This window comes from Mastigoproctus giganteus, chromosome 8, assembly GCF_048544385.1.
Source record: "Mastigoproctus giganteus isolate SK-2022 chromosome 8, ASM4854438v1, whole genome shotgun sequence".
NCBI classification, from domain to species: domain Eukaryota; kingdom Metazoa; phylum Arthropoda; class Arachnida; order Uropygi; family Thelyphonidae; genus Mastigoproctus; species Mastigoproctus giganteus.
The window spans coordinates 19,597,514-19,615,268 of record NC_143582.1 but is presented as its reverse complement, the minus strand read 5'-3'; the positions used below and the strand labels follow the sequence as shown (position 1 = coordinate 19,615,268).

At 36.0% G+C, this 17,755-nt stretch overlaps 1 protein-coding gene across 1 annotated transcript in view; it reads left to right on the top strand.

The window, feature by feature from the left end:
• Nucleotides 1-594: 594 nt before the first annotated feature.
• LOC150081312 (condensin-2 complex subunit G2-like) overlaps nt 595-17,755 on the top strand; it is a 162,876-nt gene continuing 145,715 nt past the window's right edge. Inside the window, exons 1-3 of the mRNA XM_090380160.1 lie at nt 595-675; nt 8,486-8,620; nt 14,136-14,253. Coding sequence (XP_090236286.1) covers nt 595-675; nt 8,486-8,620; nt 14,136-14,253 — 334 coding nt within the window. The remainder of the gene's footprint in view (nt 676-8,485; nt 8,621-14,135; nt 14,254-17,755) is intronic.

The window sequence follows — 17,755 nt, the reverse complement described above, 5'->3', positions numbered from 1 at the left end:
GGAGGTGAAATGGAAGTGTTTTTTTTTTTTTTTTTGGCTGATGCTGCATAAGCTTGCTTTCTTATATCATATACCTCTACTAATGCTAATGTTGTTGTGGAAGTTGATAGCTTAAAGAAATTCAAGGAGGAACTGGACAAATGTTTAGAGGGAATGGATGTGTGAAATGTTTTTTTTTTTGGGGGGGGGGGAGGGGGGTCTGATGCTACATAAGCTTGCTTTCTTGCATTACATGCTTCGATTACTACTACATATAAATGTCTTTTAAAGTGTAATCACTGGCTATATAAAATTTCAAACTGTGATGATTAGTATCTGTGTTACTTATAATAAATAATATTCAATAACACTGATAGACATATTAATTATGTATTTTAAATTCCGTTTTATATTGTTCACATTATGTATTTATAATTATTTTATTATCAACACATTTCAGGCTGCTAAATTTTTTTTTAATTGAATTGTTGATTAATAAACTTGAATTACTTTTTTATTTAATATATTTTTTTGCAGTTGTAAAAATTTATTTGACTATGTAAACTTTTTTGTTACAGCTTTTCCTTTTAAAAATGACATGTAATAACAACAAGAATGATGGAAGAAATTAGACAAAAAATAATAGAAGCTTATGTTCAAGATAATCCAGAGAGCATTATTAATCTTCTAATATCTGTAAGTTTCCTTTATATATTTAAATAACTCCACCAGAATGTTTTCATTAATATTAAAGGAACTTGTTTTTTGCAAAATTGAATCACAAAGTATACGATTAATTTTGTGTAAATGAAAAAAAAATCTGTAATTCCAACCTATACTGTATTTGAAAATACCTTCCTTCTTATAATTTAAAAATATTTAAAAGGAAGTTAATTTCAGTTTCTTTTTTATGAATTATAGATCTAATAAAATTTTTAAAAACATCCATTTTCATATGAAGGGTGTTTTAGAAATATGTGCAAAAAATAATGGGACATGTTTTAGAGTCTAAAATAAGGGGCTCTGTAACAAGAAGAGCCAGACGTATAGAAATACGTGTCTGATTGTGAATGATCATGTAGTTATGGTTAGTATGACTATTTCAATTAAAAAAAAAAAAAAAATGGCTATGGAGTTTTGAATGGTAAAGAAAAATAAAAAGCAGGCTTATTAGCATTAGCATTAGCATTAGTAGAGGCATTTGATGCAAGAAAGCAAGCTTATGCAGCATCAGCCAAAAAAAAAAAAAAAAAAAAAAAAGTAACATAAATAAATAAAAATAACCACTTCCTCTTCACCCCTCTGTTCGTTCGAAATACCTGTCCAGCTGAGCCTTAAACTTATTTAGGCTATCAACTTCCACGACAAGGGATGGAAGTCTGTTCCACCTACCAACCACCCGCTGGCTAAAGGCAAATTTCCGCACGTCTATCCTACATCTGTCTTTCCTCAATTTGAATTTATGCCCTCTCAGGTGATTATTCTGAGCTAGAGGAAGAATCCCATCGGCATTGAGCATGCTTAAACCATTCAAGGCTTTATACACCTCTATCAGATCACCTTGCTGGTGCCTAGTCTCCAGACACTGTAATTTGCAAAACTTAAGCCTTTCTTCGTAAGAGCACCCCTTTGTTCCATTCACTAATCTTGTTGCCCTTCTCTGTACTCGTTCCAGCAGCTCTACATCCTTCTTGAAATGAGGCCTCCAGACCTGTATACAGTACTCTAGGTGTGGCCTGACCATTGCCTTATACAATGGAATAATCACCTCCTTATCCCTGCTGGAAAAATTCCTGTATATCATTGACAATACTCCATGAGCTACCCTTGCAGCCCGTCTGCACTGCTCAGAGAACTTCATATCTGCCTGCACAATCACCCCCAAGTCCCTTTCATTCTCTACCACTGTCAGTGTAGTACCACAGAGTTGATACGTTGCTCTGGGGTTGCTGTTTCCCATGTGTAGTACTTTACATTTGTCAATGTTAAACTTCATTTGCCACCTTTCAGCCCATCTGCTCAACCTTTCCAGATCCTGTTGCAGCAGCATAGTGTGAGTAGTGTCCTTGACAACCCTGCCAACCTTTGTATCATCTGCAAACTTGGACATTAAGCTTGATATACCATCATCAATATCATTTATAAATACAGAAAACAACAATGGACCCAACACTGAGCCCTGAGGGACCCCACTAATAACATTAGTCCACGATGAGCAGTGTCCATTGATTACCACTCTCTGTCTTCTCCCCCTCAACCACCCCTTTATCAATAGCAGCAATTTGCCTGCAATGTCACACTGCTCCAATTTGTGTAGCAGTCTTCCATGTGCAACAGTATCAAAAGCCTTTCTAAGGTCCAAGTATATAATATCAAAGTTATTCCCTGCATCCAGTTCTTTTGTGACTGCATCATAGTATCCAATCAAGTTGGTCAGGCAAGACTTCCCCTTAACAAAACCATGCTGTGTCTGAGCTATAACTGAAGTCTTGTCTAAATGATCCTGCAGTGCTTCTTTAACCAGTGCCTCCATTAATTTTCCTGGAACAGAAGTTAAGCTCACAGGTCTATAATTACTTGTGTCAGCCTTTGATCCTCCTTTGTGAATTGGGGTCACATTTGCACATTTCCAGTCTATGGGTACCTTCCCTGAGTCCAAGGAAGCTCTCATAATTATGGCTAAGGGTTTGCTTACTTCCTTTGCTGCCTCCTTTAATATAACTGGATAGATCCCATCCACCCCGGGTGCCTTTCTTGTGTTTATCTTCAACAGTTTCTCCTCCACTTTACTCCCAGTTATTTCAAGATTCTGTAGCTTACTGCTAGAGTTGAATACACCTCTCGCATTCCCTTTGCTGAATAACTCCTCATGTGTGAATGTCGATGCAAAATATTCATTTAGTTTGTTAGCTACCTGAGCAGGATCATCAACAGTTGACCCATCAATATCAAGTGGACCAATCTGATTCATCCCCTTCCTTCTAGAGTTTACATAAGTAAAGAACTCTTTGCTGTTTTTCTTTGCATCCCTTGCCAAGGATTTCTCGTAATCTGCCTTTGCCTGCCTAACCTCCTTTGTAACTTGGTTGCATATCAACTTGTATCTATCATAGGCTTCTGTGTCATGTGTTAATTTGTAAGTATCCCATGCATTTTTCTTCTCTGCCATATGCCTCATTAGTTCATCTGACATCCATTTTGGCCTAAACCTTGAACAATATTTCTTAGTTGGTATGTAAAGCCTAGTAGCTTCCAAGATAAGTTCTTTGAATGCTTCCCATTTTGAATTTGCTGTTGGTAACATCATCAGTTGGTCCCACTGTATAGAATTTAAATACTGTCTCAGTCCATCGTAGTCGCCTTTACGGAAGCAATAACCCTTCCCTTTACCCCTAATGGTAGTTACCTCTTTGAGTAAATCCCACTTCAGCACACTGTGATCACTGCCACCTAGTGGTTCATTTATCTGCAGATTCTTAATGCATGAAGAATCACTGCTGATAATCAAATCAAGAGTATTACTCCCTCTAGTTGCCTCCCGAACATGCTGATGTAGAAAACAATCATCCAATAAATCCACAAAAGCTCTGCTAGTGCGTGAGTAACCAGCCCCCAAATTCCAGTCAATATCTGGGAAATTAAAATCTCCCATTATAAGACTCTCTGATTTACTGGCCCACTCTATTTCCTTGTACAGTTCCTTATTATACTCATCAGAGTCATTAGGCCTATAGCACACTCCTACTCTCAATTTTGATCTCCCAATGCTTATGTCACACCAAACTGACTCAACACTGCACTGTCCAGCGATGTCGACTGGCTTCACTTCCTTGGTTTTTATGTGTTTCTTAACTAATAGCATAACCCCTCCCCCCTTCCTATCCTGTCTATCCTTTCTGTAGACGTTGTACTCCCCAAATTGCAGTTCTGCATCCCTTATATCTGTGTGACACCACGTCTCTGATATCCCAACAATATCTGCCTTTGATGTTTTGAGCAATACCTCAAATTCATCAAATTTATTTACTAAACTCCTAGCATTGGTGTACACGCAAGTATACCTGCACTTGTTTCTATTCTTAGCTACCCTAACACAACCCATGTGTTTACTTGTACCGCAATGGCTCCCAGCAGTCTCTGAAATACCATGCATCTTGTTTTTCAGGCTTCTGCTCATTCTAATAGAAGCAGTGCAAGAATCTCTTTCACCTCTGCCAGTGGCTACTGTCAATCTATTGGTCTTTGTCTCCCCCCAAGCTAGCAGTTTTCCGACCCACCTAACACTGCCTCGATAGCATCAGCAAATATTCTTGCACCCTTTCTATTTAAGTGTATCCCATCCCTGTAGAAGCAATCTCTCCTGTTAACAAGTGCAGTCCAGGCTGAAAAAAATTCTACCCCTTGAGCCTTGCACAATCTTTCCAGGGCCGAATTGATCGACAAGGCTCTCATCATATACTCCCTCCTATCGTGTCTGGGCAGAATTGCAGACACTTTCAAAGTCAACCCTAATTCTCGGCTTTTGTTCAACAGTGACCTGTACTTGTTAAGTAATTCTGCCGGTCTCCTACTCTTAATATTATTAGTGCCAACGTGTACAACTATATCACCTTTTGTGCCCTTAAAAGATGATATTCGCTCTACAACGTCATCAACCTTTGCCCCTGGCAGACATACCCTGGTCCTGTTCCACCTATCTTTTTTACAAAGCATGTTCCCCGTTTCCCTGACAATAGAGTCACCAACAACTACTAGTTCCTTCGGGACCAGCGCATTCTGCCTTGGGGGTTGTCTCTGTGTCACACGATGCCCAAGTGCAAGCTCTGGCGTTGATGTGGGCAGCTGAGAGCTTGATGGGCCCCTCAATTTAGTTTCTTCGAGGGCATCCACCCTGTCCTTCAAGCTCTCATATAGGCCCACAAGAACGCCGAGTTGTTGCCTGATATCGATACACTCTTTGCATCGCGCACACACAAAGACATCCCCCTTGGTAGTATCATGTCCCGTACCCGATTGCTCTGCAAACATCAAGCAAACAGTGCATTTTATAAGGCTGTGAGTCAGAGGACAACTGCCCCCCTCAGTTCTGCTCTGAGCCACAGCGCTTCCATTAGCTTGAGCCTTTTGCTTTGCTGCTCTGGTTTGAGTCATGATTCTATTAATTTATTAATTAATTATAATATGTTATTAATTATGTTAAATATAATTAATTATATTACGTTTGTAATCTAAGTCGTTATATGTATTTATTTAAACGTACAATTTAACTGCTAACGAAGTTCAACTAACGCTATCTAGTACGGCATACAACTATCGTATCACAATGGCGGGAAAATTACGAACGGTAACGGAGTTGAAACACGTGGAAACCTTTACCGATATTTTTATGCAATTACAAGGCCGAGTAAAGAATAAATACACCAAGTTAATCAGAAAATCACAAAATAATGTTATACTACTAAATTTAAATCAAAAGTTTTAGAAAAACAATAATTTCAAATCAATAAATAAGAAAAATCCACTTAGCGGCTTGGAACACGACCGTCTCTATAAAGTCTTATAAAGATAATAAGCTAGTAAAATGTTTATTCATCCTCGGTATGTGTCAGTGTATTTTTAATATTTTTTAAAAATTTTCTTTTTATTAATTTTTACCATTTAAAATTTCATGAGCATTTTTCAGAATTCAAACAGCCATAGATCTATGACTGTTCAGAATCAGACACATGGTTATGACTTATTTTTGACTGTAGAACACATCTAAGAATATTTTGCACATCCTTTTGAAACACTCCATATTAGTAATGGATGGGCATAATCAAATGTTTAATGATCAATTATTTGAATAATTTAAATAATTTACTGTATGCAGATTAATCCATTACAAAATATAGAAGAACAATCTACGATAATTAATTATGGAATTTTTATAATGGATAGATATGCAAATTAGTTGATTCCAAAATTGGACACAATAGTGACTGAAGAGTACTATTGGTCGAATGGTAACAGCACTTTATCTTTAGTTTTAATAACACCAGATGGAATCACTCTGCTGTCTTCCTCCCCATTTCTTTTTTAATTTCATAATCACCTAATTTGCACATAATCGATTATTTCAATTATGACTCTCAGTTATGTCCATCATTACTCCATAAACAGAATGTTCATTATGAAATGCAACCATATATTTTTTTTTTGTTTGCAGAAAATTTATTTTAGACAGAAAATGGTATGGTATAAAAGTAATGTATAGACAATTTTTTTTTTAATAAATATTGAAAATATTCACTTCTTGTTGACAGGACTATGTTTCACTATGTTATGTGCTACCCTATGAAGTGCTATTTGATCAGCATTAAAAATGTAATTTTCATTATTTGTTCTTAATTCCTCTAAAATGGCAGTATCATCTTTATGCACTCATTTCTTCAGGTATCTCACAGTAAAAATTATGGGGAGTAATCTCTAGAGATTTTGAAGGAAGATGGCTTGCTGAAATTATTTGTTCTCAAAAAAAAAATCAGAGTAATGCCATAATTGTGAGGGCAGTATAACATGATGATCTTCAAATGTCAAATACCTTTCATCGTTCTTCAGAAAAGTGATAAATTGCACTAAACTGATTGATTTCTCATTTGTGGTGTTTTTTAAGGATATTGGACCAATTCTTTCACTTGATATTATGTGCTATACTCTAATTTTTACTGGTTGCATTGAACTTTCATAGTAAGCATAAGGGTTGCTAGAACTTCAGATATAGCTATTGCCGCCTCAGTAGCCAGGTGGGCAGGAATAGCAGTGCGTAGCACACGCTTCTTGATTAGACTGGAGTTCGAACCCGTGATCCACCAAATACGGAGGATGCGGAAAGGTCAGGGAATGACCACTGCATATCCCCGGAGAAATATGACCTTAGTTGCTAATGCTCCTAAAAACCAAATAACAATAACAATATAGCTATTCTGGTTGTTTATGTAACTACTTAAATAGAATTTTTTTCTGTGAAAAATGTGTCGTTAACACATTAGTATTGCTGTAAATGAAAGTTTGAAATGGCAACAGTGATAACACCTTGTAGTATTATTGATGGGCTGCAACTCACTGTTTAGAATGTAACATTTTTAATTATATTTTTGATTAGTGACATTATGAGTGGCACAGAAGTTTTCACTTAAAGAATGTTTAGTTGATTTATTTGGAACTATCTCTTCAGGAAACACTTCTTGGAAAGTTTCTTAGCAAGATTTATGATTTGTTTGATAAATAATATTCAGTAACAAACATGCATTGCTCTACCAAAAGAATCATGTCGTTATCTTGAAAACAACAAACTGTCCTTTGATCACAATAAATGTGCATCTGCTTCCAGGGTGACATTCTTCTCATGGTAAACTAGTATTTGGAGTATTGATTGACCTTGAGAAGTAAATAACTGCTTTACACTGCTGACCTGAGTTGTTGTTGTTGTTGTTTGGTTTTTAGGACCATTAGCAACTAAGGCCATATTGCTCCTGTGCGGTGGTCATTCCCTGACCTTTCCACATCCTCCGTATTTGGTGGTGACGGGCTCAAACCCCGGTCTAATCAAGAAGCGTGTGCTACGCACTGCTGCTCCTTCCTACCTGGCTATGGAGGCACCTTAGACAATGGACAAAGATAAGAAATGTTATAGTAGTAATTAATAAATATCTAAATTTTCATTATAGAATATTGCTTTTGGCATGACTGTTACTGAGTGGTCAGTTGAAAATATAGTTATGCATGTATTGAAATTTACATGATACAAAAAATAAGTATTGTGTGGGTAAGAATATTCTTGATTTTATGCAGTACAGTAATATTATTATACTGTACTTTCTACCTCTGTTTACAGATGTACTGTTACTACAAGAAAAAAAAAATAATGAGTTGCTCAAATTTCTGACATGATGATTTTTGCTAAATTACGTCTTTCTTACATTTTTCTCTTTTGATTTCCAAGGAAGGAGCTAAATCCAACTTGGGTAAGTATATATGAAACAAGAGAGATGTTTATATAATGCGTTGTATGCAAGGAAAAAGTCTCATTAGTTTCTGTTTCTAAGCAGTATTTTATTTTTTACAGGCCTGATATAGGCAGGCCTATAAAAAATAAAATAATGAAAGTTAAAATGTTACAGGCCTGACATAGTCAGGTCTGTAAAAAATGTTACACTACAAGTATCAGACCTAATATAGTCAGGTCTGATACTTGTAGTGTAACACAATAACTACGTCCTATTTAGATTGCCCATGCCCTTTTTAAATATCAAAAGCAATATGCAGCCATTTAAGCATGCAGTTGGAATGTATATTCATTTATTAATTAATAAAAATAATTTTAAATTCTTAATTTATGTCAATTAAAACATGATATAATTAGATTATATATACTCTATATAAATTTACAGAATTGTTCTTCATTCTAAACAGCAAAAGGTTAAATTTTAATGATTGAGACTAAATCTCTTCTTTTTTATCCCAGAAATCATGCCAAAAACATTTGAAAGCAGCCATACTTTCTCTCACAGATGAAGAATTTGATTATTTCTGGAAAATGTGGTCAAAACATAATAATAAATATAGCTGTTATTCTGAATCAGAAACATATACCAAAGAGGTATGTTATCCCTTTCTATTAAAGGAGTAAAATAATAAATTAAACTTTATTATATTGCAATGTTTTAATTTACAGGGTTCAGCATAAAAAACACAACTTGAATTCAAGTGCCTCTTAAGAGTACAGAATTTAGCAGGAAAAAATGAACTTGGAAGCTTGTAATTCGACTGAAAGTGTTGATTGGTGTTTGAGAATGACTTGGAAAAGTTTGTTTTTGAAACTGCCAAATCACTATAAATTTCACTGATTAACAATGTGGACTATAAATTTCCCTGATTAACAATGTCATCAAATTTTTCTCTGTGAAAAAGCAAAAATTCTAGAATTCTACAAAATGTTTTTTGGTAGAAATTGGATATGTATAGCATTCAGTAAGATGTAAATAAAATAGCTTTTTTGTTTATAAAGGCAAATCATAAATTGGGTATGGTTTTTCCAAGGCAAATTTGCAAATTTTTATATTAATATTAATACTACTGCTACTACTACTGCTGCTGCTGCAGCAGTAGTAGTAGCAGTAGCAAATGATGCAAGAAAGCAAATACAGCAGCCTTTTTTTTTTTTCAACAACAGTATTAAAAGCCTTCCTGAAATCCAAGTATATATGAAGTCAAAATTATTTTTTGCATCCACTTCCTTGGTCACTGCATCATAGTACCTATCAGATTGGTTACACAAGGCTGCTCCTTAACAAATCCATGATGTGATTGCAATACTGCAATCACATCATGGATTTGCTTGTCCACATCATCATATTGCTTGTCCAGATGGTCGTGCATTATTTCTTTAACCAGTGATTCCATTATTTTTCCCCAGAACAGATGTTAAGCTAATAGGTCTGTAATTACTCATGTCACCTTTTGATCCCCCTTTATGAATTGGGGATACATTTGCATATCTCCAGTCCATAGAAACCTTCCCTGAATCCAAGGATGCTCTTATAATTATGTCTAAGGGATTGCTTACCTCCTTTGCTGCCTCCCTTAATATGATTGGATAGATTCCATCCACTCCAGGTGCCTTTTTTATGTCCATCATCAACAATTTCTCCTCCATTTTCCTTTCAGTTATCACAGAGTCATTTAGCTCTTCATCAGAGTTTAAATTTATGGCATCCCCTTCCCTAAAGAATTCCTCATGTGTGAATGTAGATTCAAAATACCTATTCAATTTGTATGCAACCTGAGCAGGATCATCAACAGATAACCCATAGACATCAAGTGGCCCAATGTGATTCAACCCCTTCTTCTACTGATTAACATAAGAAAAAAATCTTTGCTGTTTTTCTTTGCAGTCTTTGCAAGAGACTTCTCGTAATTGCCTTAGCTTGCCTAATCTGCTCTGTGACTTGATTACAGACCAATTTATATATAACATAGGCTTCTGTATCACTTGATAATTTATATGCATCCCATGTACTTTTCTTCTCTTCTGTGGTTCTCAATAGTTCATCTGACATCCATTTAAGGTGTAAATCTTGAACAGTATTTCTTCATTTTTATGAAAAGCCTAGTAGCTTCTTTGATTACTGCCCTGAATACTTCCCATTTAGAATTTGCTGTTGGTAACATCATCAGTTGGTCCCAATGCACAGAATTTAAAAACTGTCTGAGACCACTGTAGTCACCCTTATGAAAGCCTTTCCCTTTATTCTTGTCAGTAGTTATATCTTTAAATAAATTCTACATTAGTACACTGTGATTGCTGCCATCCAGTGGGTATTTTACCTTCAGGTTCTTAATGTATGAAGAATCACTGCTGGTAACCAAATAAAGTGTGTTGCTTCCTCTTGTTGGCTCTCTAACATGCTGCTATAGAAAACAGTCACCAAGAAATCCACAAAAGTCTTTCTAGTGTGTGTGACCAACCCACAAATTCCAGTCAACATCTGGGAAGTTAAAATCCCCATTATGAGACATTCTGATTTGCTGGCCCACTCTATTTCTCTGTATGGCTGTTTAGTATACTTATCATGGTCATTAGGCCTATAACACACTCCTACTCTCAATTTTGTTTTCTCATTGCTTATATCACACCAAGCTGACTCAACATTGCACTTGCCACCCATGTCAACTGGATGTACTGCCTTAAATTTAATATGCTTCTTAACTAAGAGCATAACCTCTCCAACTCTCTTGTCCTGTCTGTCCTTCCTGTATACATTGTACTCCCCATATTCAAATTCTGTATCATTTATGTCTGAGTGACACCATGTTTCCTCTATTCCTACAATGTCTACATTTGATGACTTAATCAGCACTTAATTCATCAAATTTATTTACAATGCTCCTAGCATTAGTGTATGTGCAAGTATACATGCACATCTTCTTACTCGTAGTTACCCTGGCACAGCCCATGTATTTATTTGTTCCACAATGACCTGAAGGGCCTGAAGTCCCAAACACTTTTCTTTCCAGGCATGTACCAATATCAGCAGTGCAAGAATCACTTTTGCCTCTACCTGTGGCTCTAGTTAAGCTATTAGTCTGTGTATCCCCAAGTTAGCAGCTTTCCAATCCACCTATCACTGCCTTAATAGCATCAGCAAATATTCTTACACCCTTTCTATTTAAGTATATCCCATCCCTTTACTTCTTTGGTAGTTATTGGCGCATCGGCTTCTGTGGCCATAATGCACCTCCCAAGGTTTTTGCAGTACTTTGATCCAAGCCCGAGGCGGGTTCGAACCCGCGACCTTTGGGTTTCCAGGCAGGCGCTTTACCCACCCGGCTAGCCCGGTCGGCCCATCCCTTTAGAAGCAGTCTCTCCTGTGAACAAGCACATACCATGCTGAGAAAAATTCTACCTTGCACAATCTCTCCAGGTCCGAATTGATCGACAAGGTGCTCATCATATACTCCGTCCTGTCTTGTCTGGGCAGAATTTCAGACATTTTCAAATTTAACTCTAACTCACAACTTTTTTTAGACATTGTCCTCCACTTGTTAAGTAAGTCTTCAGATCTCCTACTCTTAATGTCATTAGTGCCAACGTGTACAACAGTATCACCTTTTGTGCCCTTAAAAGATGATATGCTATACAACATCATCTACTTTTGCTCCTGGCAGACATACAATGGTCCTATTCCACCTGACCTTCTTACACAACATATTGTGCATATTACAAAAATTTGCAATCAAGTTAAAGACTTCTGTCATGATCTCTAGACTTACATTTAAATCTTTTTAAAATTATAAACAAACTATAAGCTATTGATATATGAGGTTTTCCATTGAGTGGTTCCAGCAAAATTTTTTATTTTTGAATTCTTAATATTTGCTTACTGGTAACTTTTTTTTATAAACTTGGAGACTAAACCACATCAGGTTTTCCCACAATTTCCAAGGATGTCATTTAACAAGTTGTATTTTATCAGGTTTGTTGTGGAAGTAGCTCTTAAGGATTTTTTGAATATCTTTGACACTTTTCCAATTTGTTATGGCAAATTTACAGATTGATTGGATCTAACATTAGCTTTCCACATTTTCTGAACCCTAGGCTGTATTTGTGTTAGTTTCTTGAAATTTGCACTGGCTATTTTTTGGAAGGTTGACACACACACACATATATTTATCACATATTCTGACAAGATCTTGCCGTCTTTAAAATGTCTTAAATTCTTTTTGGCTAAAATTCCAAATTTTTCTTTTGAAAAATACACTTCCAAAAATGTATGCCAGTTGTATGTCTGTCCAATGACCCCCCTCTCTCTCTCTCTCTCTCTCTCTCGCGCTGTCTCTTGCAGTTTCAATTATTGATCTTGATGTTTTTCCTCAAAAAGGAAATTATACAATTAATATGATGATGCTGTGCATAGGATAATGATTATTAGAAATTATATGAACACTTCTCTGATTCTGCAGTCTCAGTCATTAATAATCCAGATATTGTGCTAATACTTTGAACACTTTAAGCATTGTGGAACTTTTATGTTCTTGATTTCCTCTCTTTAGGGATGTTTAAGAATTTCTATATCAATGTATTTTTGCTGTGATAATATTTTGAAATCAGTTTTTTAATACTAACATTTTGATGTGTTGCAGTACTTGGTTGATTACTTAAATTTTGAGGAATGAAACATTTACTGCATTCCTGGCTAGTAGAATTTATTTAAAATTTGGTAAAAATTAAACAACAAAATACTCATCTGTATGTTGCATGACTTATTTCAGTCTATTCTTCCATTGCTTTAAGAATAATAAACAACCTAAATTAACATACTGAAGGTTCAGTATTGCTTAGTTAAGGACTGACACATTTCATTTTTCTGTGATCATCGTGGTCTGCAGAACATAAAGAAAGATATCAGAGAATTTGAGCAAAAGTAAATCAAGCATATTCAGACTTCAAACTATTGATATATGAAATTTTGTCCATTAAATAGTTCCAACAAAATTCCTCTTTTGAAATTCTCAGTGTCCACCTACAAGCTAATTTTTTGAACGCTTGAAGACTAAACAACATCGTTTTCCCACAGTTCCATACAAATTAAGCACTGAAAGGTATGAATGTCAAAAACTTTCCTCATTTAAATACTATTATATATCATTCAACGCTAGCCTTTTCATTTCGAAATCCAGTCAGCTTTCATTATCTCAGTTTTTTAGAAATTTATAAATTCATTTAATTTGATGAAATGATGTGAAAAGTGTGCAACTTTTCTTAAAAGGGATGATATAATTTTTAATCCTGTGTTTTATTATCATTTTTTATTTCAATTCTCTAAGTACATCAAACTATGTAGATTAAGAGGTGAGTTTCAACTCACTTAACTTTCGCTATTTAATTCATCAAGTGATTTCTTTACAAGGCAAAGTATTTGCCATAATAATATATTTTTATACTTTAGGTGGAATTTATATTCACATCAGAAGTATATTTCTGATTTCTGATGTGAATTTTGGATTGTCCCGCCTGTTTGCTTATGACAAAAATAAGGAATTAACCATCTAAGCGGCATATTGACCACAGACCAGCAACCTTTTACACTCTGTGAGCTATTTTAAAAATAAACAAATCTCATGATTGACCTTTCACAATTTTTTATAAGTGTACCTCTGTAGTAAATAAAATTCACTGGTTATAGAATTATTATAATTTTTTATTATAAAAAACATATTAGATAGATATACAAAAATTGAAAACTAAATTTGAAAACTTGAAAATTAAATTAGGCAAGAAATTAATGAGATTTCCGGTAATAAAATTATATTTTCATTTCTGTGCACTGTGACCAAACAAAATATGCTTTGTGATTGACCAGTTGATTGTGATCAATATTTGCTGACACCGAATATTGACAATAATAATAGATTTGCTGTATAATGCAGATATATTTCAATTTGCACTGAAGTTAAAATCGACGACAAGGAAATCTTTTATCTCTTTTTTGCAGCTTACAGTTATCCATTGTATATATTTATAAATGTACTTTTTCAAATTTATAATTATTCTCCAAAATGTTTTCTGAGTATGACAGTTTTATTTATCTTATTTCTTTTTGATTTTTTTAAAGGATGAAATGCAGAGAAAATTATATGTATTGAGTGCAGTAACAAGAGCAGCCATTCTGTGTTTAGAAAGAGAAGTATCTGCTTCTGATCATTTTTCAGAAGTTGTGATATTTTTGATTTGTGAGTAATATAAATTTTTTATTTATTTATTATTTTTTTTTGTTTCCTATTGAATTTTGTAAAAGAGAGATGTCAGTAAATAATTTGTGATTATAAGGTCATAAATTATATAATGATAAAGAGATGATTTTTAATCAGTTGAATTATATTTATTTGTATTGTAACACAAATTCAGTACCATGGCACTGGTGTAACATAATTTTTGACCTTGCTGTTTTTTGTCCTATCTTATGGTATTTTGCAATTAGTTTAATTAGCCTGGTATCCAAATGCTTTTCTAGTTGGCACATTTCTAACAGAAGTAAAAATTTAAATCTTACATATATTATTGATACTATAAGTTTTTACTAAAATTTGTGCTTCTCTTTTCTGTCAAGTATTCCTTAGAAAGCTGAGAAATACTTGAATGAGGAATCTTTGAGACCATTGCTAAATATTGTATTCTGTTATATACCACAAACTTCAAAAATATAAACTGATAAGCAAATAGTTAACTCCCATTAAAAGTTCAATAATTAAAATTCATTTGTATCCTCTTCCCTTTCTCTTTCATTCCTCCTAATTGATTTTCTTCCTTATTTGCTTTGTGTCTCAGTAATCTTAGGATTCCTCAGAAATGTGCCTAACTTCATCTTCTCTGAAATTTTATAAGAATGGATGCCCCAGCATGCATTTTTGCTGATCAAGAAGGCATGTAACTAAGCATTTCTTCAAACTGCTTAGCTAAATACCAAACAGTATTATCCAGGAAATAACTGAACTCGTACACCAACCATTAGATGAATTTTACTGTAACTGAAATTTTACAAATAACAAAGAATATATAAAAACATTATATAATTTACTATAATTTAAAATAAACTGATGACTGTATATTACGGAATGCTAAAACTATAATAAAATCATTTACTATAAAATATGCTAAAATATAAAGATTAAAAGCGCTAAAAACCTGAAGCTTTCAAGAGCATCAGCTCTCTTCCTCAACAGTGATAAGACTTCCTGCAACCTCTCCTATATAACAGGCTCACGGTAGCTCCACACGTGGTATTCCTTCACATGGTTCCCTCGGCGCATGGACCGAACCGGAAGCGGAAATGGCTCGGGTACGTGGCAAAAAAAACCGTTCATCCGTACTGCGGATAACTGCTTCAAATATAGGATGTATGCGTATACCTCTGTCTCTATTCATGGTATTCTTACTGGATGAGCCAATCTGTAAACCCTCTAGCCACTTACGCTCCCAATACTCATGTGTGTGGTCCACGATGATTACGTCCTCTGGGGAGATCTGATGCTGCTTCTCCCAAAAATGTTCGGCCACAGCAGATTTATAATCGGTGGTTCTTATAGCATTTAAGTGCTTCCCCAGACGATCCTTGAGCCGTCGTTTTGCTTTCCCCTGTATAACACCCCCCACAATCCGGGCATTCTATTCTGTATGCAACTCCACTACTGAGATCTTTTGATATACAGTCTTTCACCTGGGACACAGCTGTGCACAGCCTCCGCCCGGGAAGCTCTATGTACACAGCATGTCTTATATCCCCGCAAAATTCTCGCTAAATGCTCAGTAAGGCCTGGATAGTAGGGGATGTATGCGGTAGCTACTGGAACGAACAGCTCCCTACGTTCAAACACTCCTCTACTGTATCTATCCAGGATCCTCTGGGGGGGGGGGTATCGACATTTTCTAAGGTCTGCCGTGACACAATCAATTTCCTTTTCTTTATCCTCAGAGGTGATGCAGTGTGATCCTGCTCTATCAAATAGAGCTTTCGCTACACTGTTCTTATAACGGCCAGCTTGTGCTGAGTTGTAGTGGGTGTATTGGCCTCTATACATGGGTTTCCTAAACACTGACGTCTTAAGTCTGGAACCCATCCTAGAGACCAATACAACCAAAAATGGCAGTGTACTGCCTATTTCCACCTCCGAGGTAAATTGTATAAATTGGGAAAAGCTGTTAAGCCAGCAAACTGCATCATCCTCCCTCCCCTTCTAGACCAGGGAAAAAGTATCATAAACATATCTCTTCCAATTTCTAATAGGAAACGAACACCCACTAAAAACCCTATTGGCCACGGAGGAGTTGGAAAGTTGGCAGTCCGTACTGCGGATAACTGCTTCAAAAATAGGATGTATGCGTATACCTCTGTCTCTATTCATGGTATTCTTACTGGATGAGCCAATCCGTAAACCCTCTAGCCACTTACGCTCCCAGTACCCATGTGCGTGGTCCACGATGATCGCATCCTCTGGGGAGATCTGATGCTGCTTCTCCCAAAAATGTTTGGCCACAGCAGACTTATAGTCGGCAGTTCTTATAGCATTTAAATGCTACCCCAGACAATCCCTGAGCCATCGCTTTGTTTCCCAGTCAACTCCCCAGGTTTTACGGACTGCCAAAAATTCATAAGGCTGAAGTACCCCTGAGACCCGGGGGCTTAGAGGGGAACAGGTATCCTGTGTGTTATCAGACACTCAGCCTAAAACACTGATGGATCCAATATCTCTCTATTACAGAAGATTTAGGAGAAGTCCGGTTGGCCTGCCTCCCTAAAATCCACTCATGCACACCTTCTCGATGGTAAGCCCTGTTACGTCACTTAGGTGGCAACGAACGTGTAGAGTGGTTCTCTTCAAGATGCCTGGTCAGCATGAAGAGGAAAAGACCAACCCCTCCAGCAATATGAAAAGCACGACGAAACAAATGGCCCTCAGTCCCCAGCAGCTTTCACTCTCCCTCTTATGGCAGCGAGAGGATTAGAGTGGAAGCAGAGGGTGCTAAGAATCTCTGGGTACGACCAGGCTGCCATGCACGGAAACTGAACTTGGCCTGTTATAACGTAAGAACACTCATCGGTGAAGACAGGATATTAGAGCTGGAAAAGGAATTAGAAAATGTGAATTGGAATATCATCGGTTTGGCTGAAACAAGAAGAAGAAATGAATCACTTATAAGTTTATCAAGTGGAAATCTGCTGTACACCAATGGAAACAGTGAAAGGAGTGAAGGTGGAATTGGGTTTCTGGTCCATAAAGATTTTAAAAACAACATTTTGGAATTCAAAAGTACATCACCAAGAGTGTCAAGACTAATACTCAAGATTTCTAAGAGATACAAGCTAAAGATTATAATGATTTATGCACCAACATCGAGCCATGATGATGAAGAGGTTGAAGAAATGTACACTGAAATTGAGTCTTCTAGATGAGCAGAAAAACCCACTACACTATTATTATGGGAGACTTCAATGCTAAGGTTGGAAAAAGACAAAACAGCACAGAAAGGGGAACTATAGGAAATTTTGGAATTGGTGAAAGAAATGAAAGAGGTGAAAGACTTGTGGAATTTGCAGAATCTCAAGGACTGTCAGTAATGAACACTTTTTTTCAAGAAAAGGGTGAACAGAAAGTGGACATGGAAGAGTCCAAATGGATTAACTACTAATGAAATCGACTTCATCCTCACTAATAGAAGATATACTGTGAATGATGT